General features: G+C 41.5%; 1 protein-coding gene across 1 annotated transcript; it reads left to right on the top strand.

Moving 5' to 3' along the window:
- Positions 1–8740: 8740 nt before the first annotated feature.
- LOC105040568 (serine/threonine-protein phosphatase 5) lies at positions 8741–27782 on the top strand. The gene is made up of 13 exons (XM_010917149.4): positions 8741–8929; positions 10954–11098; positions 12123–12292; positions 12372–12443; positions 13363–13513; positions 14447–14555; positions 14669–14786; positions 17353–17500; positions 21858–22106; positions 22861–22986; positions 23061–23161; positions 26809–26883; positions 27411–27782. Exons 2-13 carry the CDS (start codon positions 11017–11019, stop codon positions 27468–27470), a joined length of 1461 nt encoding a protein of 486 aa, XP_010915451.2. The 5' UTR covers positions 8741–8929; positions 10954–11016; the 3' UTR covers positions 27471–27782.
- Positions 27783–27808: the final 26 nt, after the last annotated feature.

Genomic DNA, 27808 nt, shown 5'->3' with positions numbered 1-27808 from the left:
CATTATGAAAAAATTTTTCTATCAATTACACTACTGTGGCCACAGACTCTCGGACTTAGGCTCTCAAATCCCACAAGACTACTCCTTTCTATCAAGATCGATAGATTTTATTTTGATGCACACCTTACTCCTACAGTGGACTAACTATTACGAACATCTACTATAAGGACTCATTGAGATCACGTTTATGTGTCAGTCAAACTTTAGTAGCCTTACTGTGAACAATCATACCATCATAGATTAAAAAATCATTCACACAACTACAGCATTGAGATAATCACTAATGATCGAGTAGAAATCTAAGTCATCTCTCGTATGGTCACGCTCAGTACTAGTTGTTCTCTAACAACTATTCGCACTCATCGCTCAGTGTCTCTATGCTGTAGATCAGAAACTCATCTATCTTGAAGAAAGCGATCTATGCATCGATCTATTCGGATCGATCATCATCCTCATGATGATACTATGACTGAGAGCATTTAAGAATTAAATATATATCTCTAATTCTCAATACTTTGAGAATATGTATCGAAATATTATGGACGATTTAAGGACACATCACACTTGAATGAAAAATAAACCTATCTTTTTATTGATCAAATCAATGTATTAAGTATAAAATTATATCCTAACTTTATTTCAATGTGTCAGTCATATTGGCTTCTAGGACATATATCTAACAGAGGGGGTGTCCATGGTGACAGCGGATCCAATGGATGATGAGGCTAGGACAGATTCTTAGGAGGAGGGGGGTTGCTAGTGCAGACCTCCTTTAAGGTGAGTCTTCTGCATGAGACTTTTGCTCTGAAACTATCAGAGGATGGGGAAGCCCTCCTTTTGATCAACCTTTGGCCAGCTTGTCTAGCAGCATAGTTTGGATATTTGTGTTTTGAACAAGACTCAACTCTTCGAGATCGGGTTGGCCCAGGCTAGACATCGGATCCCCTTGTCTTGGAATTTCTATGCAGTGGAGTTCCGTGGCTTCTCTGGAGGCATCTTGGTGATGTGGTGCCGTGGGTCGATCAGAGTGGATGCTTTTCACATATGCGAGTAGCAGGTGGCATTAGTCATCTCAGATCAGTCTGGTAGGCCTTGGCTTCTATCTGGCGTCTATGCGAACATTGAGTACAGGGATCGAAGGATGCTCTGGGCTGAGATCTTTAGACTTCTGACATAGGATTTGTCCTTATTGGTGGTTGGTGACTTCAATTGCATTGTGGGCCCTTATGAGAAATATGAAGGCAGGCAGTAGTGGGACAACATTGAGTCTAGAGAATTCGGAGATTTTATCAGCAGCACTGGTTTGATCGATCTTGACTTTGTGGGTCTGAGGTTTACTTGGTATAACAACTGATTAGGGTCGGCTTGGATTTAGGAGAGGATTGATCAGGTGTTTGCTTCTGCAGAGTGGATCCAATGGTTCTCAAGGTACCGTGTTCAGCATCTATCGAGGATTGTCTCGGATCAATATCCAATTCTCATTTCGACGGATAATCTAGACCTATCTAGGGGTCCTTTTTGGTTCGAGAAGTTCTAGACCTTCTATCTGAGATCATGGGACTTGATTCAGGAGGTGTGGAGGATGTCTGTCTATGGAGATGCGAGGCATAGGGTGATCCAGAGGCTTGAGTTAACCCAATGTAGGCTTCTCAAGTAGAACCACTTGGAGGTGGGTGACATCTTCCGACGGATCGAGAAGGTGGAGGCAGATATAGCGAAGCTACAGGTGAGAGAGGACCAGGAGGGGAGCCTACAGAAGTCGATGATGGGAGAGCTTCGCGGCAGGCTCTCTGAACATCACTCATTACTAAGGCAGCAGGAGATCCTGTGGAGGCAGAAATTCAGAGTCCAGTGGATCCAAGAGGGGGACCAGAACATCAGATTCCTTCATCACTCTACCATGATTAGGAGGCCCACCAATCGTATCAGGCAGCTGGGGAGGAGTGATAGCAGTGTTGTGGATGATAGTAGGAAGATTCGAGGGGAGATCTTTCAGTTCTTTAGGGACCGTTGGATGGTGTCGCTGGGAGAGAACTACCCCATCTCCAACCTATACTAGTATCTTCGAGTAGGAGAATGGTATCCTGACCAGCCCGTCTGTTAAAAAGGTGCGGGGGGCTCTTTGGTCCCTTGAGGAGGATAAGGCCTCGAGGCCTAATGGATTTCCCCCGCTGTTCTTCTGTCGATACTAGCCGATTATCTGTGATGAGGTGGTGGAAGTGGTGCAGGTGGCCCTACAGTTCAGGGGTATTTCAGTGGAGTGAAAATGGATCTTGATCACCCTTCTCCTGAAACGACCTAATGCCTCGAACTCGAAGCACTTCAGATCGATCAGTCTTTGCACCACTCTCTACAAGGTGTGTGCTAAAATTTTGGTTGGACGCTTGAAGCCGTTGATGTCTCACTAGATCAGCCCGAAGTAGAGAGCCTTTGTCGGTGGTCGGTCTATTACCGATAATGTTCTGCTTGCCTAAGAGTTTATGCATGATCTTTAGAGAATCCCTGATCATTGCAGCTTCATAGCGATCAAGCTAGACATAGAGCGGATGTACGATCGAATGAGCTGGTCTTTCCTTCATCAGTCGCTCTGGGACTTGGACTTCAGGGAGAGGTGGATCGGTTGGATCATGGTTGTGTGGAGGCCCTGAGCTTTGCCATTCTTGTTAATGGCACTCTTACAGAGTTCTTCCACTCATCTGTTGGTCTACGGTAAGGTTGCCCTCTCTCTCCTTATCTGTTTATCTTATGTGCTGATGCCTTATCCAGGATGTTGAGAGCAATGGTTCAAAGGCAGGCCCTGGAGCCGTATTGGTCTCCTCCTGGGGCCCATCCTCTCTCACACCTTCTTTTTGCAAACGACTGCCTCCTTATTGAGCATGCCTCGATCTGAAAATGCGGAGAGCCTTGCTTCTATTATTGGGGCTTATTGTCCGGTGTCTGGGCAGATGGTGAACATTCAGAAGTTTACTATCATTTTAGCCCTAGGACAAAGCCCTAGGTGAGGCTGACGATTCGAAAGAGTTTGGGGATCTAGGAGTAGTCAAGGAGCCTAACCTACCTCAGAGTCTTGATCATGGGCCGTCACCTATGGAGAGTAGAGTGCAGACACATGGAGCAATGGATCCAAGAGCACCTGCAGGAATGGCAGGCCGATACCCTGTCTTTCATGGGTAGGACAACTTTGGTGAGGTTGGTGGTGAGCTCTATTTCGATGTATTTCTTGGCCAACATGATCGTGTCAATTTCATGTCTCAAAGGGCTGGAGCAGCAGTTCTGCAACTTTTTATGGGGATCCAGATGGGATCGGCATCGGATCCACCTGCTATCCTGGGAGGTAATTTGCCAGTCGGTGTGGGATGGAGGTCTCAGGATCCATTCCCTATTGACGGTAGGAAGATCTTGATTGCCAAGCATGCAGTCAGATTTCTAATCCAGTCAGACTATTTGTGGAGTATGGTGATGAGGGCTCGCTATGGAGTGTGGCGTTCGGAGGCCCTCATCTAGGTTGTGTGGAGTTGTTTCTTTATTTGGAGGGAGATCTGTGCTCATGGACCAGATATTATGGACTGAGTCAGATGTCTAATTGGGGATGGATGCTCGATGGAGGTGGTCAAGGATGCCTGGATTTCGACTCTTCCTCTCTCCCGTTGGCCGACCTTCTTCAGCAGCAAGATGGGTGATGACATGCAGGTTTGTGACCTTATTACTGAAGACGGTACGTGCTGGAGAGCACAAGAGATCACTCAGCTTTTTTGGCGGCCCTTTTGTTGATCGGATCTTCGCCATCCTGATTCCTATGCATTCCAGTTAGGACATTAAGGTGTGTTAGGATTTGATGCTTCAAGATTCAGCCCATATTGAGCCCACAGAGAGGTTCGCGGTGAAAAATGAAGTCCAACAAGACCAAGATCACCTGAAACGGAGCTCGAATGGAGAAGATACGAGCTTTTGAAGTCGGTACGAGATTCGAGGCGGCGGAGGACCGCCGGCGACCGGCGGCGGGCGGCAGCGGCGTGGCCGCAGGCGGCGGTGCGAGGGACGCGTGACCCAGGCCGGCGCAGGACGCGCGGCCTAGGTGCGCGCGCGGCCCATGCGCATGCAGGCCCGCGCACGGGAGCGGGCCAGCCCAAGCCAGCGGCCTGCTGGCCCTTTGCACCGGTCCACCGTGGACCGGACGGTCCACGGCTGGGCCTGTGGACCACGTGGGCATTTCCCATACATTTCTCGCAGTCCACGATACTATTCTATGGACCGGAGTGCGATCCGACGGCATGGGTGGCTCTCGGTCTTGATCCGACGGTCCAGGGAGTTTTTTGGCTTTGTTTAGGACTCCTAATCCCTCTCTAATAAAGTTTAAACCTAGTTTTAAACCTTTAAAAGCCTGTGCGTGAAACAGAGAGGCAGTGGATCGATTTTTCGTGCCGTACGAAGCCCGTACGGAACCCAAGAGAAGAGAGAGGCGGAAGCGCTGAGAGAGGAGCAGAAGGCTCCTGGACAGCGGTCGCCAGTTACTTCAGGGGTTCAGGGGGTCTTCCAAGAGAGAGAGAGCTTTTGTGAGGGAAACTTCTAGTGAGAAAGAATTGGGTGTACAAGGGTTGAGGGTGAGGTCTCCTCTTGTAAAATTTTCTTTTTCATAGTGAAGTTTGCATGCCCCGTGGAGGCGAGCCCTTTTGTGGCTGATCCACGTATTTTGATTATTTTTCTTTTGTTTTGTTTCTTCTTTCTTCCTGCTGCATCGCGTGGTACTGAAAAGATCTTGGGAGGTGGTGTCCTGGCCAGACATCCACCCAACAAGTAGTATCAGAGTAAGGCAGTATAAGGACGCAGATTGCAGCGGTGGTGAGCAAGACTGAAGATGGAGAAAACAGGAACAATCAAGATGGAGATCAACAAGTTTGATGGTAAGAGCAATTTCTCCTGGTGACAGGCAAGGGTGAAGGACATGCTCATCCAATAGGGGTTGATCGAAGCTCTCTTGTGCGATGAGAAGCCGACCATCATGGAGGTGCGGGATTGAAAACGGTTATAGATGCAGACGGTGAGTACCATCCGCATGTACCTGACGGATGAGGTGGTGATCCATGTGCTGAGCGAGACTTTTCCGACGGTGCTGTGGTCGAAGCTCGAGGAGTTGTACATGGCAAAGTCTCTCACCAACACTCTTTTCCTCTGGAGGCAGTTTTACCAACTGTGGATGATTGAGGGACAGAGCATGCAGAAGCATTTGAGCCACTTCCAGAAGATCCTCACCGACCTCCTCAGCGTTGGCGAGAACATTGAGGAGAAGACCAGGGCGCTGGTTTTGCTGGCGTCGCTTCCCTCTTCGTATGAGTCCTTGGTGACTACTCTTCTAGTGGGGAAGAGCACTATCAAGATGGACGAGGTTACCGCGATGATACTCCAAAACGAGGTTCTCAGGAGGGAGAACCCAACTTCGAGCTCAGGTGGCGGTAGCTCAGCTTTGGTGACTTCTGGAGGAGCAGGAGGCGGTAGACGGAGCGACAGGAGATCGCATCGAGGGCGGTCTAAGTCTAGGAGGGACTTGAGCAAAACCATATGTTACCGGTGTGAAGAGTTGGGGCATCTAGCCAGAGATTGCCCTTAACTCAAAAATCGGATGGTGGCTGCTGTAGCGACGGCCGGCAGCGATTTAGATGGAGATGTCTTGGAGATATCTGATGAGGTATCTACTTCTTCCCAGCAGTGGATATTAGATTCTGCATGCCCCTATCATGTATGTTGCAGAGAGGAGCAGTTTGACTTCCTGAAGAATAGTGAGGGCACTGTATATCTGTCGGATGGATCGAGCTGTGCGATCAGAGGCATTGGGACGGTCAGCTGGAGGACATATGATGGTGCAGTGAGGAGATTGGGGGAGGTCCGATACATATCCGATTTCAGACGGAATCTTATCTCACTTAGCAGACTGGATTCGAGAGGCTACAGGACGGTAGCTGGTGGAGGAATCATGAGGGTACTATGCGGCGATAGGATTATGCTGGAGGGAAAGAAGGGGAGCATAGGACATTATTACCTGGCGGGGAGCCCAGTGCGAGGTGGAGCTTCGGGAGCCAGTGGAGCTTAGAGCGAGGTGGAGCTGCAGGAGGCAGATCGGGTACGAGACAGGAGACTCGGAAGGATGAGAGGCGACGTCGCAAGGTAAGATTCCTATTGCCGCAGGACGATGCCCCGAGCAGGTCTCAGGTCAGGAGGAGCACAGCATACGACGGAGATGGGATCGAGTAGCCTGGCTCGACTTCCATATTTGCCCATCCATGATCAGCAGACGATTGCCCCAGGGCATGGGGGTGAGGAGATCCAGAAGCTCTCGGAGTTTGGAGGAGGTCGAATATCGAGTCGAGATGGAGATTGTTAGGATTTGACGCCTCGAGATTCAGCCCACATTGAGCCCACAGCGAGGTTCGCGGCGAGAAACGAAGTCCAACGAGACCAAGATCACCTGAAACGGAGCTCGGATGGAGGAGATACAAGCTTTTGAAGTCAGCACGAGATTCGAGGCGGTGGAGGACCGCCGGCGATTGGCGACGGGCGGCAGCGGCGCGGTCGCAGGCGACGGCGCGCAGGACGCGCAACCCAGGCCTGCGCGGGACGTGCGACCCAGGCCCGCGGCCCAGGCGGGCGCGCGGCCCAGGTGCACGCAGGCCCGTGCGTGGGAGCGGGCCGGCCCAGGCCAGCGGCCTGCTGGCCCTTTGCACCGGTCCACCATGGACCGGACGGTTCACGGCTGGGCCTGTGGACCACGTGGGCGTTTCCCACACATTTCTCACGGTCCACGGTACTATTCCATAGATCGGAGCGCGATCCGACGGCATGGATGGCTCCCAGTCTTGATCCGACAGTCTAGGAGGTTTTTTGGCTTTGTTTAGGACTTCTAATCCCTCTCTAATCAAGTTTAAACCTAGTTTTAAAACTTTAAAAGCCTGTGCGTGAAACAGAGAGGCAGTGGATCGATTTTTCGCACCGTACGAAGCCCGTACGAAACCCAAGAGAAGAGAGAGGCGAAAGCACTGAGAGAGCAGGAGCAAAAGGCTCCTGGACAGCGGTCGCCCGTTACTTCAGGGGTTCAGGGGGTCTTTCAAGAGAGAGAGCTTTTGTGAGGAAAACTTCTAGTGAGAGAGAATTGGGTGTACAAGGGTTGAGGGTGAGGTCTCCTCTTGTAAAATTTTCTTTTTCATAGTGAAGTTTGCATGCCCCGTGGAGGCGAGCCCTTTTGTGGCTGATCCACGTATTTTGATTGTTTTTCTTTTATTTTGTTTCTTCTTTCTTCCTGCTGCATCGCGTGGTACTGAAAAGATCTTGGGAGGTGGTGTCCTGGCCAGACATCCACCCAACAAGGTGTGAGGTCATTCTTGCTGCCTGAGGATTTCTCTGAGAGACTTCTCCCTGATGTGTAGTCCAGTGCCGATCAGGAGGATTGAGGCTACGTGGATTTGGAGAGTTGCCGCTCATCCTAGGGTGAGTCTCTTTCTCTGAAAACTCGCCTGGAACCATCTTCTGACTCGGATACTTCTCAAGGACAGGGGCATGGAGATCCCAACCTCGTGTCCGGTCAGCAGTTTGGATGACGAGTCAGTTGAGCACACCATTCTACATTGCCCTAAGGCGAGGATTATTTGGAGACAGGCATGTGGCCACCCATAGGAGTCGAGTATGGATTTGTGGTTGGTCTCTTTCTTTGCTCTCATCCACCAGAGTGACACTGACAAGATGACCGCAGTAGGTGGTAGGATGGCCTTTATCACCTACTAGATCTGGCTTTCTAGAAACAGCCTGATCTTTGAGGGCAACGTAGTTCCTGCTCATTGGGTTCTAGAGAGAGCTATCTGCCTTGTTGCAGAGTACAGTCAGTTTGACACTGTTATCCTGTCCCTTGGCAACCCCGACTCTTGGAGCTCCCTTCCTGCCCCAGCAGTGACCTGCAAGATTTTATCCATCTTCTGGGAGCCTCCTCTCTCGGAGTTTGTCAAAGTGAACTTTGATGACAGCATCAGAGATAGAAGGGGCGGAGCGGACTTCATCATTCGCGACCTTGATGCTAAACTTTTGGCTGCTAGTGGCTCCTACTTTGTTAAGCTTTTCATTCCAGAAGGGAGCTTTAGGCTGCTTGGGCGGGCATCACTTTTGTTGGACAGTAGCTTCAGGCGGACAGGATCTGCATTGAGGATGATTTTGCTACCATCATCACTTGGATCCAAGGAGGAGAAAAACATTTAGAGGCTCATCCACTTATCCGGGATGTCTGGACTTCTCTCCGTCATGCTGCTGCAATCTAGGTGCAGTATGTCATCGGGAGGCAAATATTGCTGCAGATCGGGTTGCGGTTTTCATGGTGGAGTATTCTGGTGATTGGATCAAAAGATAGGATGATGTTTATCCCTTGATCTTATAGGATCTTTTGTCTCTTAATTTTTTGAGCTATTTTTGTATTAGAATGGTGTGATAGTCTATTTGTATTAAAGAAGGAGAAGAAGAGAAGAGAAGAGAAGAAGAAGCATCTTCCGTTCACTTATTTCAAATCGAGTAGAATTTTGCAATGCGCCCGTCCGTTGGATGGCAGTCCTCCGTTGTCCGGCTTTGGGCGTAGTGCGGGTCCGCTGCGTGCCGTCGGATCTTTTTAGATCCAGTCAAGCCGTGACCTGTAATTTGTAATATGGGGCAAAGATCGACTTGACCCCCACCGCGATTCTTCTGGTTCTCAATCCGTTCACCTCTCTCTATCCCCCTCTTCCCCCGAAACCCTAAACCCTAAGAATTCCGCTCCACAGTGATCTCGCCCTCGCCGAAGCCATCCATCCTTCTGGCAAACCCGAAGAACCCTAGAATCCTCTACGTCGAAGAAATTGTATTAGCACGCATCCTTTACGCTGCGGGTCGGTTGCCACCGTTGAGCCTGCACCGACTCTCAGAGGTCAATCTTTCTCTCGTCTACCGTTACGTGTTTCAGATAAAGCATTTAAACCCTATATCCTAATTTCTTTGATCGTTTTGTTCATGTTTCCAATTCTCCCCAATGTTTGATCTTTATTATGTTCCGTTTCACTGGGATGTTAGCACTTACCGGGATTGGAATCTGTGATCATAAGGTTCTTGATGCTTGTTTTTTTTGGTTTCTTGAGATGTATGGAGAGAGGGTTAAAAAAGAAGGGAAGTTGGTGTGCGTCTTCATCTTCAATTAATTGATCTTGTTTTCCTGATTACTGAATTAACCTTACAATCTGATGCTAAGTAAGCGTTCTCTTTGAGTAAACTTGGTGTGCTCTTGGTCGTAATTATCTGGTTCTCTATAAGCTGCAGCTTTTTCTTGTTCCCATTGTCTCTCGATCAAATGCTTTATTCCAAGAAAAATTAAATAATGTCATCTATTAACAGTACCTTATATTTCACTATGCACTTTGACAGCAATGTAATATCATGAATATACAACATCATCTTTTATACTCACCAACGATCAATACCAGCAGGATCAGCTTAAAAAAGTTTGAAGCTTCGATCCTCAACCATAAAAGTGATTCTTTCGCAGAAATTAAGGTTAGGTGCTTATCGTATGATTATCTAGCCAGCAATATTTAAAATCTTGATACAAGGACTCAGAGACCTTAATCCAGGTCCTTTTTTTCACAAAAAAAAAAAAATCTGCATCTTCTAGGCATTTATTGTATGCATTAAAAGCTATCAAAAGGAATTTGAGGCTAACATCGAGGAACCCATCTGAAAAAAAAATTGAAATTGTTTGCACCATTCAAGCCTTAACAAGGTCGGCCCCAAATTGTTGTAATAAAGCTTGCTGTGTAACTGATGCAGAAGCTGTGTCAATCTAATGTTATTATTTCTTTGGTGCTCAAACAGTTCTAAGATATAATTGATGCATGGCAAGTTTCAATATTTGGTGTCTAAAGGGCAAAACCTAGGATACTTAACTGCTCCAGGATCATGCTCATGCTCTTACACTCCTATCTCATATCAATTAACTTATTGCTGTTGTTGTTGTTATAGTTATCTGAATTCTTATATCATTTCTTTGGAATGCAGAAATCAAAATAGCATCTCCTTATAAGCTTTATTGTATTCTACATTATTTTAGGCGAACACTTCCTAGCCTTTCAAAGCCTAATTTTTTTGAGCTCTCTGTTTCTATGTCAGTCCCAGTTTGATACTGCCAGTAGCTAACTTCTGTTCTTTGAGCATTCTTTCCTTCGGTTTCTTTTTTTTGCATTCATGCTGAATGCTACTTATTTTTTTACACTGCTAATTTCTTATACTTTTTGATCATTTTCTTTCTTTTTCCATTCCAGATGTAGTATCTATCCACCGCTGCCTTTGCTTCTGTTTGTGATATTAACAAAGCCCATGATTGGTCCCATTAGCCTTTTGCCTTGCTTTACTGGATTATATAAAATGGTATATTTTCTACTTACAGTCAACACTCCAAGTATCAAGATGAGCTTTTCTCAGTTTCCTTGCACATTTTATGTCCACTGAGGTGTTGGAATTGTTATTTAATCACAACAACCATAAATCATTTGGACAAGCTTCTTCCAGGATTTCACCTGCCAAACCCTTGCTCTTCACTATTAGTTCTTGATCCTGTAATATTTGGAGTCATTCTGGGGATTGCTTTTAGCATTGGCATATCTGGAACATAATTAACTGCAAACGAGTAAAGTGACTAGCTTCCTGACCCTGCTATTTACTATTATCTCCTATGGGTTTGAGTATCAGGATTAACAATGGCTTTGATGATCTTCATTATGATTTTTATGCGGGCTATTCTGTCTCTGAGGATTATAAATATCCTTCTTTATTGTGTGCTTCTATGTTAAATAATTTACATTTTTTTCTTGTGCTTTTTCGTGATGTAAGTGTATTTGTTTTTTTTTTTTCTCTTTTTTCTGATTTACCTCATTATCTGTGATCATCAATATGTTCTAACAGGTGAAGTTGTCTATGAAACTTGTTATTTGATAATTTTGAGTCGTAGAAGAAGCATAATTCCAGATGACCAGTATGGTTGAAAATGCAACTTCATATATTGAACGAGCAGAAGAAATCAAGCTCTTAGCCAATGACGCATTCAAAGGTAATTGCGACTATTAGTTTTGTTGTCATATTATGGGCATTGTAATGGAGGTTTGTATTTAAATTTTAGATATCATGAGATATACATCATTTTCCTGACAATATCAACAGCATCTTCTATATTTGAGCTGTAAATGTGTGTGCGCACATGTGTGCAGGTGAGTGGGTGGGTGTTGTGCATGCTTGTGCTGTTTGTGTGCTTTCTAGTTGTGAGCACTTTTTATCTGGTCTCTATGGCTCTAAAAAATCCAATTGCCTAGATTATGTTGCCAATGCATCTCTCCATGTTTTTTCTTTTGTTTTGGGGTGGGGGGGTGCAAAGATGTGTCTCAAACCTGGAGATAAGGTTGACGCTAATATCATATGTTTTGACTATACTTAATCATGTGATTATATAAAATAATTTAATAAGCTGTAATATAGGGTTATTGAGGGTGAGCATTGGCCCAATGGCAAGATTGCTTCATTGTGACCTAGGTGTCATGGGTTGGAGACATGGGAACAACGTCTCGACATGAGGGGGTAACTGCGTAAATCTGACCTCCCCAAATCCTACGGTGGCATGAGCCTCATGTAGTAGACTGCCTTAGGTATGGGGACATTAATTCGATTATAAATGTTGTAGAATATAAACTGGCCATGGTTATGATGTTAGCAGACACCATTCATTGAGCTAAAAGTTTAGGGCCTTTAGTTGGTGGTAATTAAACGGAAATAAAAAGTTCTTGGTATTAATAAAAGATATCAAGATTGAGGCTTGTTGTAGTAGTGAAGCAGGGAGCAGTACATGGAGTGATGCATGAAGAGGAAAGAAAAACACATAGTTTTACTAGAGAGTTGTCTTTATTTGTTGCTACCTACATATAATTCTGGATATTTGAAACATCAACATATCCTGTGCATTATTTATTTATTTATTTATTTATTTTTGGGGTCAATGTGATGCTTGAGATGTGTTTTACCAGCAATCCCAGCATTATCAATGATATTACAGTATGATCTATCTAACTTGTTCCTTCATTCAGCCAACAAGTTTTCCCAAGCCATAGAGCTGTATGGTCAAGCTATCGAATTAAATGGTCTCAATGCAGTATATTGGGCAAATCGTGCATTTGCACACACCAAACTTGAGGAATATGGTAGTGCCATCCAGGATGCAACAAAAGCAGTCGAGCTTGATCCTAAATATTCAAAGGTAAGCAAGTCATAAAGTTCTATTGTCTGTTTACTTATGTATGGACTCTCAAATGGGTACCTTGAAAATTTATTGACAGGGTTATTATAGACGGGGTGCAGCATATCTTGCCATGGGGAAGTTCAAGGAAGCTTTGAAAGATTTTCAACAGGCATGTTTAAGCCTGATTCGTTTCGTTGCAGGATGAATCTGATAACCTTGTATGCTTGATGTCTAGAAGTCTGGATGGATAGACAAATGCATACACACACATAACAGACATCCAAACAATTAAAAATGTTTGTTTTTTCCACATTGTTCCTTTGTTGTACTCTTCGACCTATATTGAAGCTGTCAAATGGACATCTCATGATGTTGTGTATAAGTGAGACTAAAGGTCATACAATTCACATGTTTAAATAGATCCAGGCATAGTTAGAGAAAAACAGATTGATGAATGCTCCAATCTTAGCTGGATTATATATACCATAAATGTATCTAATGTACTGACAAAAGTGGTCCTTAAATATCCAGTTTGTCTGTGCAAAGATATTGGAATAGATTGATGGGGCACTAAAATATCATCTCAAGCAGGTTGTAGTGAGTGGTACATAATTCTAAGCAGCAAGAAGTATGAATTGCCTTTTCCTCTCCTCTTTCCCTCTTACTGATCTTATTTATTCTTGTGAATGTGTCAACCAAGGATTCCGATGGTTTTTATGGATTCTGTAACTTAAACAACATTGGAAGTTGGCATATGAGTAATTATACATGCCAATATCATGTATTTGTCTTTCATATCTGTTTATTGGTTAAGCTTAAAATCTTCTACAGTCAAAAATGAAGCTTATGTAATCAACTTAGCTATATCCTTAATTGCCAATATGCAACCTCTTGACCGCATGTTATCTGGAAGCATCATTGTTTATGACATGACGTTTGATTTCTTATGCTGATAAATGCTTGGCCATTTGGTGCTACATAAATTTAGATGGGCATTTCTCCATTTTGTTAATTGTACAAAGATTTGCATTTCTTCATTTTGTTGAATGTACTAGAAGCATTTTTCTTAACATGTCCAGCCCTCTTAGGTAAAAAAAATTTGTCCAAATGATCCGGATGCTACAAAAAAGTTGAAGGAATGTGAAAAAGCTGTCCAGAAGCTTCGATTTGAAGAAGCAATTGCTGTCCAGGAGTCCGAGAGATGCTCTGTTGCAGATTCTATAGATTTTCGCTGTATAGGTATTTTCTGTACTAATCATGTTGTCGCCAGATGCCTGCCCGCCTTTTATGTATGGGTTTTTGGCTTTGAATATTCTTGCTTACATTCCCCTTCTGTTTTTACATGCTTTTGTTGGAAATCTGCTTACCACTTTCTTCCTTTCTCTTTTATAGTGGGAAAATAGGTAACTTATCAATGAAATTTTGGAGTATCTTTTTCTTTTTTTTTAAAAAATAAATATTCTCAGTTGGCATAGCCTTTTGGAATAAATTCTTTTTAGGAAAAATCCTTTGTTTTAATTTTTGTAATTTAATCCATAAACAAGGGCCTTTGTTCTCACTGATTTCAAATTTGTTTCTTGTTAGAACAGAGTCCAAGAAAATCTTCGCAATTGATATATCTTTTTCCATTGGCCATAATAAAATTTGGATGGTAAGATGGTGCATTTAGGCATTGCATTAGGAATGTTTGAAGGAACTTTAAGAAATTGTTTGTGGTTAAGCATTCAGAATTTATATTCTTGGAGAAATCTTATGCGTAAAGCTTAGGTAGGAGTTGTTAGATATATGGCAGGTCTAGCATATTGTCTGTTTTTTTTTTTTTTTTTGTGTGACAAACTTCTCAATTGTACTTTTTGATGGAAGAAACTCTAGGTGTGTTGTTAGTTTTACATGGTGCTGTCCTTTTGTACTTATCTTGTACAGGCCTGCATGCTTATGTGTGGGTATGCGTGCCTGTACCAGTATGTGTGTCTCTCAGTCAGTTTATTGTTGAAAAAGTATGTTGATTGAGAACTGTGCAGCATTAGGCTCCATAAGAAATAATAATCTCTTGCCCAAAATAGTAATGAATGATAACCTCAACTTAAAAGCACTTTTAAAGTGGATAATATCTTTTTTAAAGTTGTTCTGACATAGTTCCATATCGTGTATGGAAATGTTGTCTATTAACAGATGTGGAGCCACAATATACTGGAGCAAGAATAGAGGGCGAAGTGGTAACTTTGGATTTTGTGAAGAAGATGATGGAAGATTTTAGGAACCAGAAATGCTTACACAAAAGGTTCTTGCTCATAATAATAGTACTTATGTATTGAGCTATCAATTTCCTTTCCTTATTTTCCTTCCATTCTTAAATTCTTCTGTTTAAATCAATTAATTGGATCTATTGTTTAGGTATGCATATCAGATTGTCTTACAAGCCAGGGAGATGTTGCGGGCTTTGCCGCCTCTTGTTGATGTCACTGTACCAAATGGTCATCATTTTACAGTTTGTGGTGATGTGCATGGCCAGGTAGCTATGTAACATTTCTCCATTTTAAACTGTTCAACTCAGCCACTTTATAATCCTCTTTTTTAGCAAGAAAGGGAGGGAGATCCACCTGTACTATAACAGCCATACCTAAATACTTGGGAATGCACCAGCCAAGGGTGCGACCCAAAACCTTTGGTTGCTAAACAAAGGAGTGCGACCACTGGGACAAGCTGTCATTCACCAGCTATTTTGTATTCTTATCTGAAAAATTTTTGGGTCCTCTTATTTGGAAAATCATGCTACTCCAGCTCTCCTTTTTCCCCTAGATCAAATTGTTCCATATTTCCCATGCTTTATCGGGGTATTATCAGATATCAGCATTTGTGCTGTTTAAGGGGCAAAAAGGAAAAAATTACCTGCATTCAGAATGGAAAAACTGTTAATCTGCGAATCTTGAGCTTTTTGTTGTTGTACTCACTTGAGCCCATTGATATCTCATTGGGCTCCACTTATCTGGCTCCTTATTTCCATCATCAAATCAGATATATTGAATCTTCAAATGCCATAGGTCATAGTCATACTTTTTCTTTTCTCAGAACACTAGGTCTGAAATTATCTGTTTAATTACTTGTAATTTAAGCATGTTCTACTTTAATTTTGAAGAGGAGATTATGTTCATACGTTTGGACTAGAATGATGGGATTAAAACTATGAGAAACTCCAATTGTGGAAAGCACTATTGACCATACCAGTAAATTCCAAAGGATCTTAGCTCATGACCTTGAGTTTTAGATCCCAAGTATCTTGTGTAATAGTTGTTGCATTTTTGTGAATGCAAGGATGTTCAATTATTCCAGAGCAGATTAGCACATCTTTACTTGATAGATCAGCCACCAACTATTGTAGCTTTGTTGTGGATATCCTTGTATCATGGAAGATTAAGGAGACTTGTTGGAGGATCTAGTGCAGAAGCTGAATATTGTGCTCTTTCGGATGATTGAATTAGCCTGATCAAAGCAGCTGCTTGTCGAGATGGATTTCACTAGCAAAGGTTCAAGGAATTTGTATTATGATGGTAAAGCAGTATGACACAGCCTTTCATTTTATGTGTCATAAAAGTATTAAACATCTCAAATAAGGTTGCCATTTTATTTATGTGAAGTTGAGGTTAACATAGTTGTTCATTTGTTAAACAAAGGAGCAAGTTGCTGACATGTTTATTCATACTCCTGGGAAGGCAAGTCTACTTTTGTCATATTATATTTCAGAATACCACTTTACATGCTCCTGCTTGAAAGGGTATCTTAAATTTATTGATTTCAATATTTTCTTTATTAAGTATGAAGTAAACAGGTCGTAAATGCTACAAGGCATTCAATCAGCAAAGTTGCCATGTTGAAAGCCCAGATATGATCACATTCAGATCCCATGTCCCTGTATCAAACTATATTCACATGGATCATTTGGTCAATGTTTGCTAGCCTAGTCCTTTTCCAAATTTCCATCTTGTTTTATCATTTTTTTCATTTTGAGAGTGTTCTTAGGTTGATTCATATGTGACTTTGCTGTTGATCATTATTATTATTTAATTGTTTCAAACCTAACTTGTAGTGCCAACTTTTTGCATTTCACAATTTGTTGTGGACTCACCTTCCTAGGGGTATGTTTGCCATTTGATAATTGGGAGTGTTGCTGAGCTTTATTAAGTGGTCATGGTAGAATGCTCAATTTCTTTATGTCCCCGCTTTCCTGATCTATGACCTATACTCATTATAGTTTGTCCAAGATTTACCATCTTGGTATTGGACCTCATACCAGTACCATCCTATTATGGTGTTAGTATGCTGTTTGGTATGGTACAAGATGGTGTACCAAGTGTTGGTACGGTATGAGACATCATACCTGTACTAGGCCAGTATGGTATGGTATGAGACTAGTGTGGTATGGTTTGGGGTGTACCAGGCGGTTTGGCCTGGTACTCTATGATTTTGTCAGTTGATGGTAAGGAGGCAATGCTTTAGCTTAAATAATAAGAGGAGGGGCATTCAAGTTGCTCACTAAGCTTGCATGCCTTTCCTCTCATCTTCATGCTCACTTAATGCTTCTTCTTTTTTTTTTTTTTTAATTGTTATCTCGAATCCTTCACTTGTTTTCTAATCTCTAAATCCTTGAGATGCATAACAACATATGCTTGCAATGCAATAAAAATCAGTTATGATCATCTTACTGGTTGATTTTATTGAAAGGCACTAAGGCATTCAGATGTGGTTTCAGGAATGGGTATATGGACCCTATAAGCCTGGACATGCCCTTTTCCAGCTAGATGCTTTAGCAGCATTGGAGCTAGAGGCATCACTGGTGGTCCTTGAGTAGCTTGCACCTATTCAATGATCACTGGACAAAATAATTTGTTTGTATGTTAGCCTCAATTTCTATGGTGAACATCGAGTTGTGTGCCTCAGTCTTTGTGGATCTCTTTCATTTGCATAGTTGACTTGACAGTCTTATTATACTATCAAGAACTTTGCTTGTTTCTTTTATTGTTTGATTTGCAATATTATGCTTGTTTCAAAGATCTAAAGTTCTCTATTCTAAATGATTGCAGTATTTTGATCTCTTAAATATATTTGAGCTCAATGGACTTCCCTCGGAGGAAAACCCTTACCTTTTCAATGGGGACTTTGTGGACAGAGGATCATTTTCTGTTGAAGTTATTCTCACTCTGTTTGCAGTCAAGTGCATGTGTCCAACAGGTATTCCTTTCTGTTTCATTAAACAGTTCATCTTTTTTTTTTTTGTTTTCATCATATAACAAGTACCTGCGAGAATTTTAAGTGATATATTTTATGCAAAAGAAGGTTAGAAAGACATAACGAGCACTCGGATGTAGAAGTTTAAGAAACCAGTGCAGTTCAAGATTACATGTGGATGTTACGAAGGAGTTTTTACATATTGATATGCAAATACTGCATCCTTCTGTTTCTGTTCTGTCGGCTGCATCTCCTCGTCATCTAGTTTGTTTATAGATTGTGACCACTTCTTTTGCCACCAGCAATCAACTGACTGATGAAAACTCATTAGGATAGTGGCTGAGATCTGATGTAAAATGGTTGATGCACAATAAGTATGTATAATTTTGGGTTTATGACTTGATTTAACTCATCGGAGGTAACTCCAAGTGGGCCTGAATTTTTATGCCAAGGATTCATGTCCCAGCATGTCCTTGTGCATGCTGCCGGTACCATACCTTTCCGACTTTGAGTAAGCTTAAGTGAGTTGCATGAACCAATAACTGAACAGAAATTCAAATATCGCAGAAACAAGGATTAAGCACCAGGACGTGCAGGCTATCTTGCTACCTTTTGTTCAACTCCTCTTGAATTTTAAGCCTATTGCTAATAAGTGACTAGTTTTTTAAATTCTCAGATGTGATTAACTGGCTGTTCATAATAAAATAACTAAGGGTGCGTTTGGGTTAACCATAAGGTTGGAAATGGGCTCGGGTCGGGCCGCTTGTGGGTCGGGTTTTGGGCTAGGCCCGAATAAAATCAGGTCAGGTTTGGGCTCAGAAAAAGAGCCCATTTCATTTTCGGGCCGGGCTTGGGCCTACCATTGGCCCGGCCCAGACCTGGCCCGAGCCCGAGCCCGACTGTAAGCCCGACATTTAGGCCCGAGCCAAGCTTTAATTAATCCCCGTTCGTTCTTCGTCACCCCTCCCAGATCCCCGTCTGCTATGAGGTCATCAGCATCGATCAGGGGCTCGACGTCGCTCATGGTATCGATGAGTCTGTGGCCGTCACCATCCTCGATGACCTCTCCCACTCAGCCCAAATTTAGGCCCGAGCTCCCATACTACTTCGAGCAACTAGGGATGAGTCCTGGAGAGAATCGACGGAGCAACAGCGGGGGGGAGGGGATGATGCAAGGAGGGGCGATGAGGCGGCCGTGGTCGAAAGAAAAGGAAAGGACGAAGCTTAGGGAGCGGCATCGACGGGTGATCACTGCGAGGATCCTATCCGGGCTCCGACGGCATGGGAACTACAATCTCCGGGCACAGACGGACATCAACGAGGTCATCGCCGCTCTCACGAGGGAGGTGAGTTGGATGGTGCTCCCCGACGGCACCACCTTCCCCTGCCGCTCCTCCACCTCCTCTTCTCCTCAGGTTTCCATCTCTCTTCCTCCTCTTTAGTCTATCCATCTCTCCCTCACCTCCACCACCTTCGGCTCCCTCAAAACCCTAGATGACCTCGATCCCCAGCTCGCTGCCGCCTCTATCTCACCCACCACTGTCACCAATACCCGGGACCTCATGGATGACCTCGACACCTCTCCCCTACCTCCGCCTTCAAGAAGCCCTACCTCAGGTTCCTGTACGTTATTCATGATTTGGAAGTCCTACGAGTCCCATTCATCAGCATGGGCTGTGGATTCTCTGGAACCTATACGTTGTAGCCTTATGGTTTCTTTACCATTTGCGATCTGGAGCTCCATTTTTGCGATTGGATGCGGGCCGGCCCGATTGGGCTCGGGCCCGGGCTCGGGCCTATGTTTTTTCAAAAAATCGGGCCTAAGCCCCGCCCAAAGTCCAAAAAATTATTTCGGGCCGAGCTCGGGCTGGGATAGGGCCTGGCCTAGCCCGGCCCGGTTCCAGCCCTAGTTAACCACTAAGGGTGCGTTTGGTTAGCCATTAAAAAAGTACTTTTTTTTACTTTTTGATTTTTAAAAAGCAAAAATCAAAAAGCAATGTTCGGTAACACCATGAAAAGCAAAAGGCAAAAATCAAAAAAATCAAAATAATTGCTTTATATGCAAAGCAAAAATTTTTTGCTTTCCAAAATTTGTTTTTCTGCTTTTTTTGCTTCCCCATATCTAAAATGCCAAACCAAAAAGTAAAGAGCCCAAACCCTTGTCCCTTGTCGAGCTCTTCACCTCCCCACCCCCTTCTCCTTTCCTTTCCCGAACCCTTCTTCCTCGTCGAGCTCTTCACCTGCCGTCCCCAAACGTTGCTTTTTGCTTTATAGCAAAGTAGTTATCAAACATACTTTTTACTTTTTGGTTTTTACTTAATAGCAAAAATAAAAAAAAAATAAAAAGTACTTTTTAAAAATCAAAAATCAAAAAGTGTAACCAAACACACTCTAAAAAATATTTTTTTTGCTTTTGATTTTTGAAAAGCAAAAATCAAAAAGCAATGTTTGGTAACACCACAAAAAATAAAAAGTAAAAATCAAAAAAACAAAAATAATTGCTTTTTATGGAAAGCAAAATTTTTTTGTTTTTTAAAATTTGCTTTTGCTTCCCGACTCGCCCTGACCCCCTCCCCCTCTTCGACTCGCCCGACCCCCTCTGCCTGCCTTGCCGGCGAGCATCATGTACTCGAAGTATGGCTCCCTCCCCTGTGCTCGCTGCCTATTCGACCAGACGCCCCGCTGTGACTCTGTCATCAGGAACTCCCTCCTCTCTGCCTACGGATTCCATGCCCAAGCCAACGACACCCTCCTCTTCCGCCTCATGCTCCGCTCCACCATGTCCCCGAGCCACCTTACCTTTCTGCCCATCCTTAAGCTCTGCTCCAGCTCCCCCGACCTTCTTTCTACTTTCCAGGCTGTCCACTGCTGCTCCGTTAAGGTTGGTCTGGACTTGCATGTGATGGTTTCCAGTTCTCTGGTGAATGTGTACTTGAAGTTTGGATTTTTGGAGGATGCTCAGTAGTTGTTTGATGGAATGTCTGAGAGAGATGTTGTGCTATGGAATATAATGATTAAGGGGTATGCACAGATGGGTTTGGTCAAAGATGCATTTTTTATGTTCTCGGAGTTGCACCGCAATGAAATCCTCTGTCCTGATGAAGCCAGTGTCTGCTGCATTCTAATGGGTAAAGAAATGGATAGGAATGTGGAGCAGGTTCGGGCTTTTGGGATTAAATCATGCCTTTTCAATGACAGTTTTGATGTGATAAGTTGGAACAAAACTATGTTAGAACATGTCAAGGTTGGTGAGAATGACTCTGTTTTGACTTGCTTTGTGGAGATGAAGAGGTTGAATGTGGGCCAAGATAATATGATATTAGTAATCGTACTTGGTGCAGCCACAGGTGCAGAGTGCTTTGAGATGGGAAACAGATCCATGGAATGACTGTAAAGGCAAACTACTACAAGTATTGACAGGCCTGCTAACCCTCGACGAGAGATGAGTGCAATTAGAGATAGAATTGCTAATAGATTAGCTCGAACATATTGGTTGATTCAGTAATTTGGATCTTATTTTTTAATATGTAAAATAATAGCAAAATATTATGTACTTACTAAACATGCTTTCTTTGTTTTTTTGCTTTTTGTTTTATAGCAACTAGTTATCAAACATACTTTTTGCATTTTTGCTTTTGTTCTGTAGCAAAAATAAAAAAAATAAAAAATATTTTTTAGAAAGTAAAAATCAAAAATTAAAAAGTGTAACCAAATGCACCCTAAATTTATGAAGGAAGATATTCTGTATGTGTGTTGCATATATTTGAACTACAGTTCTGTAAGTTATGTTCACTAATTCATGTTTGTGTTTTTTTACTTTGTAAAAATATTTTCCCGTATATATGTTATGAAACATGGTAGTATAATTTAGTGATATTGTCTGTTGTTTGGTGGTTGTGTAAACACTAGGTGTACTTGGGCAGTTAGGTGCCACCATGGACATAAACCTTTGTGTATAGGTTGCTTCTAATTCTACTACCAAGTTTGATTAGTGGCAATTAAATTTGTTGTATCATAAAAATTTTATTCTTTCTTGACATTTATGAGATGCAAATTACTACTGTTGTAAGTCAGTGTTGTTTTCCATAACATGTTTTCATTTCTGAGTCACCATTATGATGTTGATATTTCTTATTTTAAGGTTATTAGCATCTGAAACTGTAATACCATGGTTCTCATATGATAATTTTCTGCATCTTTGTTAATCTCCAAAATTATCATTATTTTTTCTTAATATGCTTCTTCATAATTTGGCACTTAAATTTTATTAGATGTTGAACACAATGAGAGATGTTTAATTTCTGTATGTAAGTTACCTTTATGGTTGGTCTGCATAATTGGCTTTTTGAAAATTTTGCAGCTATGTATCTCTCAAGAGGAAACCATGAAAGTAAGAGCATGAACAAGATTTATGGTTTTGAGGGAGAAGTCAGGTCAAAGTTGAGCGAAATGTTCGTTGAACTCTTTGCAGAAGTATTTTGTTGTTTACCTTTGGCTCATCTCATAAATGGCAAGATCTTTGTAGTTCATGGAGGATTATTTAGTGTTGATGGTGTGAAGCTTTCTGATATACGAACAATTGATCGTTTCTGTGAGCCTCCTGAAGAAGGTATTTTGCAAGTATTTCTTGTTTAAACATCCAATTCTTAATAATTAATGGGTGAAATACTTCCAATTCTGTACTTTCACTGTTTCATGCTTAACTGGTACAAAGCTACTATTTTCTTATTACCCACTCTTTTTACATAGTTTGAAAAAAAGTTCATGCATGTGGTGATTTTTCTACTATACCATCATATATCAGGCCATTTTTTTGGATTTTGTTCCTTTTATTCTTCCCTTTGTCTACCATCAAAATTGATTGACTTGGCAATCCTGTAACCAAGAATGTAGTGTTTCAGTTTTTTGTGCTAAGACATACCATTTTAAATTTAAGACAGAGATCCTTATGTCCAAAAATGATAATCTTTCAAACGCATGACTATGTATTTAGCTTTAGAAATCCTTGGTTGTATTTTTGATATTAGGCATCACAGTGACCATAAGTGACCGTCCTTATTATCCACCTCATTTGTGTGGAATACTTTGTGCACGACCATGCCGAATCCAAGCTTTCTCAATTTTTCTGTTTACCACCACTTCACTCATCTGGTAATAAATTGCCTCTAATTGAGTTTAATCTGATTATATCAAGAAAGAAGATTGCTGCAATTATGCAGCGTTATGTATTTTGCTAAACCACTTGTTTTGACAATGTAGATTCAGCCTTTCTTTGTTGAAGATCTGTAATGTTATTTTGTATCTGTTGATCATGACTGGTTTTTGTTACCATTTGATGACATTTATGGTGATTTCCTTATCAGGTCTTATGTGTGAATTGCTTTGGAGTGACCCACAGCCTCAACCAGGTAGAGGCCCCAGCAAGCGTGGTGTGGGTCTTTCCTTTGGTCCAGATGTGACAAAGAAATTCTTAGAAGAAAATAATCTTGGTAAGCCGCCCTCCAATATTGGCTTTCATATCTTGGTAAACATCTTTTTTATATTCTTAAAACTCTTTTGGCAGATCTTGTTGTTCGATCCCATGAAGTTAAGGATGAGGGTTATGAGATCGAACATGATGGGAAGCTTATAACAGTATTTTCTGCTCCAAATTATTGTGATCAGGTGATTAGAATGTCATCCCTATGCCTACAATGCATTTATATCAGCTTCGGGTTTTTATTTTGAGCTAGATAGGTCTGTTTCTCATGTAGCGCTTTATTTCTTGTAATGTGTTAGAATCCTAAGATTTCATATGTGAGGTCTCCTGAAGATAGAAACATAAAAACAATTAGGTGTGGGTTAATTCTCCATAGAACAGGAGGATTCTTACTCATTGATTCTTTGAACTTTTTTAAAGAAAACTCTCTTTTATGAAAGAAATGTGCATTTTAAGCTGTCAAATTTAATGGAGCTTGGACTTAAGTTTATATCAATTTCCAATGTGGTAATCTTAGTTAATTGCCTTGTCTTGGCATTGTGGTAACCTTAGTTACATGCCATGCCCCAACATTATGGGTTTGAATCTCAATTTCTAAGCTATAAAACATCAGGTTATTAGAAAGTTTTGCTACTGGTTCTCAAAATGGCCTCTGAAAACCTAGCATATTTTGACAATTAAAGATTTCTTTAGCAAATAGCCATGATCTAACAATTTCATCATGCATAAAGATTTCAATCTTGGTTGCAGCCTGTCCTGGTCTAGGGCTGGGTCCATATGATACTGGTATGATCCGCTGTTTGGTCCTAAACAACCATTGAAAACAAGAACATAAAGGAAAAATAAAATTAAAATTGGGTCCTGGAATGCCAGATCGCCGCAAATGTCGTGATGCGGTCTTGGCCTAGATTTGACCAGGGGTCCTAGATGCTTTAGGACTCAGCCTATCTCTGGTCTGGTACAATACTGTCAAGATGGACTAGGTCCTTGTTCCTTGATCATACACATGCATACTGGTTGAAGTTAATTATACGAGTTGCATTCATCTCTTGCCTTAGGGCAAGTCCTTATGAGACATTGTGAAGCATATGACTAAGAATGTAAGAGGCTATATGAAGGAACATGTACGCATTGTAGATAGAGGCCTATATGAGACATGCAACTTGGGCATTTTTTATGCTGTATGTTGTTTTATTTTTGAATGTGATTTTGAGTGTTGGACTTGCATATTGCTAGGTATGTTATAGTACCCATAAGTATCACATGAACATTGTGATATAATGAGTTGTGGATCTTAACAGCCATTTGTTGATATGCTTAAAACTTGTGCATACTTCGAGTAAGCATGCTGAGGACAGGCCTTGAACCAATAGTAAGGTTGCTCCAGGAATATGGAAACAGCCTCTCCATATGCGCTATAAGGTTTGGGTACATCTAACCCTTCCTAGACCTTGTAGTGGCGAGAGCCTTGTGCATTGGAGCAAACATGTTGGATCAAAATTCGATATGGAAAGCCCAAGCATGTTTTTTGTTCTAAGTTCAGCATGATTCTTCTTTTCTTTTCTTTTTTTTTTTAATGTCACCCTTCTAAAAAGATAATATATTAATTTTGCAAGTTATGTATTTCCATCATACAAATGGATTAGCATGTTTTGGCTAAATGTATTTCTATTGTTACAATTTGTGTAACAAAGAACAACTATCAATTAGCTAACCTTAGTGTGACTGCTAAGGTCTGATATTTCTAACCATTTTTCCTATAAAGAGATGCCATTCTTGCCAATGAAATTTCTACCAATCTTCTTGAGGTACGCTTGCATTTTTCACGTCCACATTTTTGAATTCTAATGGAAATCCAAGCCTCAGCACTTGCACTGCCGTTTCAAGTGCTTCTTTGCCACTCGAGCAATCTTCTTGCTTCCTTTAGCAGACATGGTTGGGTTTAGCACCCTATGTTCATAGCTCATGTTTTTCTATAACATATTTTCAAGGGGGGGGGGTGTGGGGAGCATGCATACACACAGTGGTCCTACAGAATAGATTCTACATTGCATGAAGTGTGCTGTATGAATTGATCACCTGATTTTGGTAATGCGCCATCAATATGAAACATGCAGCAAGATGGGTGCTTTAGACTGACCAGTGGAGTTGGTTAATCCTGATTGTAGAAGCACTTAAGTTGTCTCATTTACAGCAGACTTGAGTAACTAATAGTTATGATGGAGAGTAAACACATTAGTTGTTAGAAATGAGACTAGTCTAACTATTTCAATATTTTGAAAGATAAATTCTGTGTAATTTTTTGAAGTTAACATATAATAGTGGATAAGCATTTTGGAAAGGAACAAGCAGTTCACCTCCAGTTCTTGCATTTTCATTTCCAGAAAAAAAGCAAAAATATGCAAAATGCATATCATAGAATTAAGATCCTCAAAGGAATTTCTCTCAATGAAAAATACACTTTCAGCAACCTGTTTGTCTTTCCCATTATCTTTGGCCAGTCTCCAATTAATTGTGTCCCTTGTTTGATGCTAATCTTTAATTAGCTTCTCACTTTCTTATCTTAGGGAAGTAGATATATGGAAACTAGGTTGGTAAGGTGTTCAGTAGAGTAGTAAGGGGAATTAGGGTGCATTAGTGAGGACGTTGGTGAAGGGGTGGATATGACGATAAGGGTTGATGATTAACAATTAAAGAACAAGAGGGGATGAAGCACTTCAAAATTAAAAATAAATAATTTGATTGGACATAAAATTTTGTTTTGATTGTGGAAAGTTTTGTGGACCATAAACTGAATAAAAGCTGTAAAATCGCATAATCTTGGTATTATTGCTTCATAGTTTTGATTAAAGGACAATACAGAATTAGGAGTCAAGGTGCCATTAATTGAAAACTCCGGTTACCATAGCAATATGTTATTTTATTTTATTTTATTTTGAGAAAGCCATAGCAGGAAGGAAAAGTCATCGTCCAGCCATGATTAAGAGGTTGGTTTGTAAGGTTTGAGTTTTCAGTTGTGATGCTGAAAAGACACTCCGCTGTGGACTGGATTTGAAAGAGTTCTTCATAGGGGGTAAGATCCCCTGAAATTGGTAGAATCGGTACTACCATGGCAGAAGGTTAAGCTTCTGGGTAGAGAGTGATGAAAGAATATTACTTGAAAAGTGGTGGAAGCTTTTCATATGCTGTGCAAGGACACATACATCTCAGAAAGTTTTTACTACATCGAAACCTCCATGAACTTGAAGTTTCGTTGGTGTTTTAAATCAAAAGAAAAAAAATTCTGTACATCAAACATTGCAGGCTAAAACAAATACACTGCATTAGTTGTGCTTCTCCATGCCTCTCTGCAGTCCTTCACCGAAACATCATTTGCTAGAAATGAGCTTAATGTATTCCCGGATAAAGTGCTATGAATGACTTGATGCTTCCATGAACCTGTTAAAAATGACCAGTTCTTGCTGAAGAAAATTTTATTGTGACAGTGTAGTTCCTTTTTTTTTTCTTGTTATTGAACTTCCTAACATGCTTAAGACCAGCAGCTGGCTAATGTAGTAGTTGCAGTTTGCATCTTTTTGTGAGGATATAATTGATTGATGTTGTTTGTATTCATGTCTTAGCCAGTCATCTTCTGAGTATCTAGGAATTCAATCAGTCATGAACTTCAGAAACATCTATGATATCTCCACTTCTTGCAACAACTGCGCTTTGGCTTTTACTATTTATTTCTGTAGTAATTTTTGTCTATCTATGTTTTGACATCTTAACTTCCCTATATTGTGACTAGCTATTTTTAATTTAGATATGAGGATCATTTTCTACCTTGATACAGATGGGAAACAAAGGTGCATTCATACGTTTCGCAGCCCCAGAACTGAAGCCAGATATTGTTTCTTTTTCGGCAGTGGTAGGTTTTAACTATATTCAGAACGCCGTTTCTTTTATTGATAATAAATTATTAATGCCTGTAGCATTGTAGAGTCAGAATATTCGTTTTTCAATTCCCCCTCTTCATGCACATCGAAATTATTTCTCTTCAGTGCATACACTGGAACAGTCATACGCAAGCACAGGTAAGCAGTGGCTGAAAATTTGATACAGTAGACCATGCAGGTTGCTCCACAAGCTGCATTCATATTTGCAAGTTACATTAACCCTTTGGGGCATAGCCTTCATCATCTGCCAAAAAGATTTCAGTCCCTGTAGTATCATTGCATGGCAAATTGCACAAGAATTTTAACTCAAGTCTGAACAAACATGCAACGTTGGTCCTGTGGCCCATAGCTGATTTTGGTCAAGTGGTGTTTTACTCTTGTTGTAGCTGTTCAAATGTTTTTCAAACATGTGCATCTGTGCACGCTGCTTCAATTCTGCTTTATTTCCTTTGTCATATGGCATATTTGTATGCTGATGACCATTTTGTCAACATTGCAGCCGCACCCAGATGTTAAGCCAATGGCATATGCAAACAACTTTCTCCGGTTATTCTCATAATTCATCCGGTGAATGCAAGCCTAAAGGTATTATGTGTGTTTCTCACCCTTTTGAACATACACTGCATGTAAGCAGCTATTGCAGAGGTCAGAAGCAGATCCCCGGCCTTCTCTTTGGTAACTGATGTGCCATTGGCAGATGTGATGATAATCCTGTCACACCAGTCCCGGTAGCGCGGTTTTTGTTTGTTTTATGATAACTTTATTTTTGGACTGCCAGGTCTTAGTTTAAGGAAGAGCTCATTCATTTTGTTGGCAGTGTAATTTGCAATTATGTGTTTATTATGTGAAATTTGCCTTTTGATCCTTCGCATCAGACAACCAAGCTACTTGGCTGAT

Source organism: Elaeis guineensis, chromosome 3, assembly GCF_000442705.2.
Source record: "Elaeis guineensis isolate ETL-2024a chromosome 3, EG11, whole genome shotgun sequence".
NCBI lineage: Eukaryota > Viridiplantae > Streptophyta > Magnoliopsida > Arecales > Arecaceae > Elaeis > Elaeis guineensis.
The sequence above is the reverse complement of the archived record's forward strand: the minus strand, read 5'-3'. Positions and strand labels throughout refer to the sequence as shown.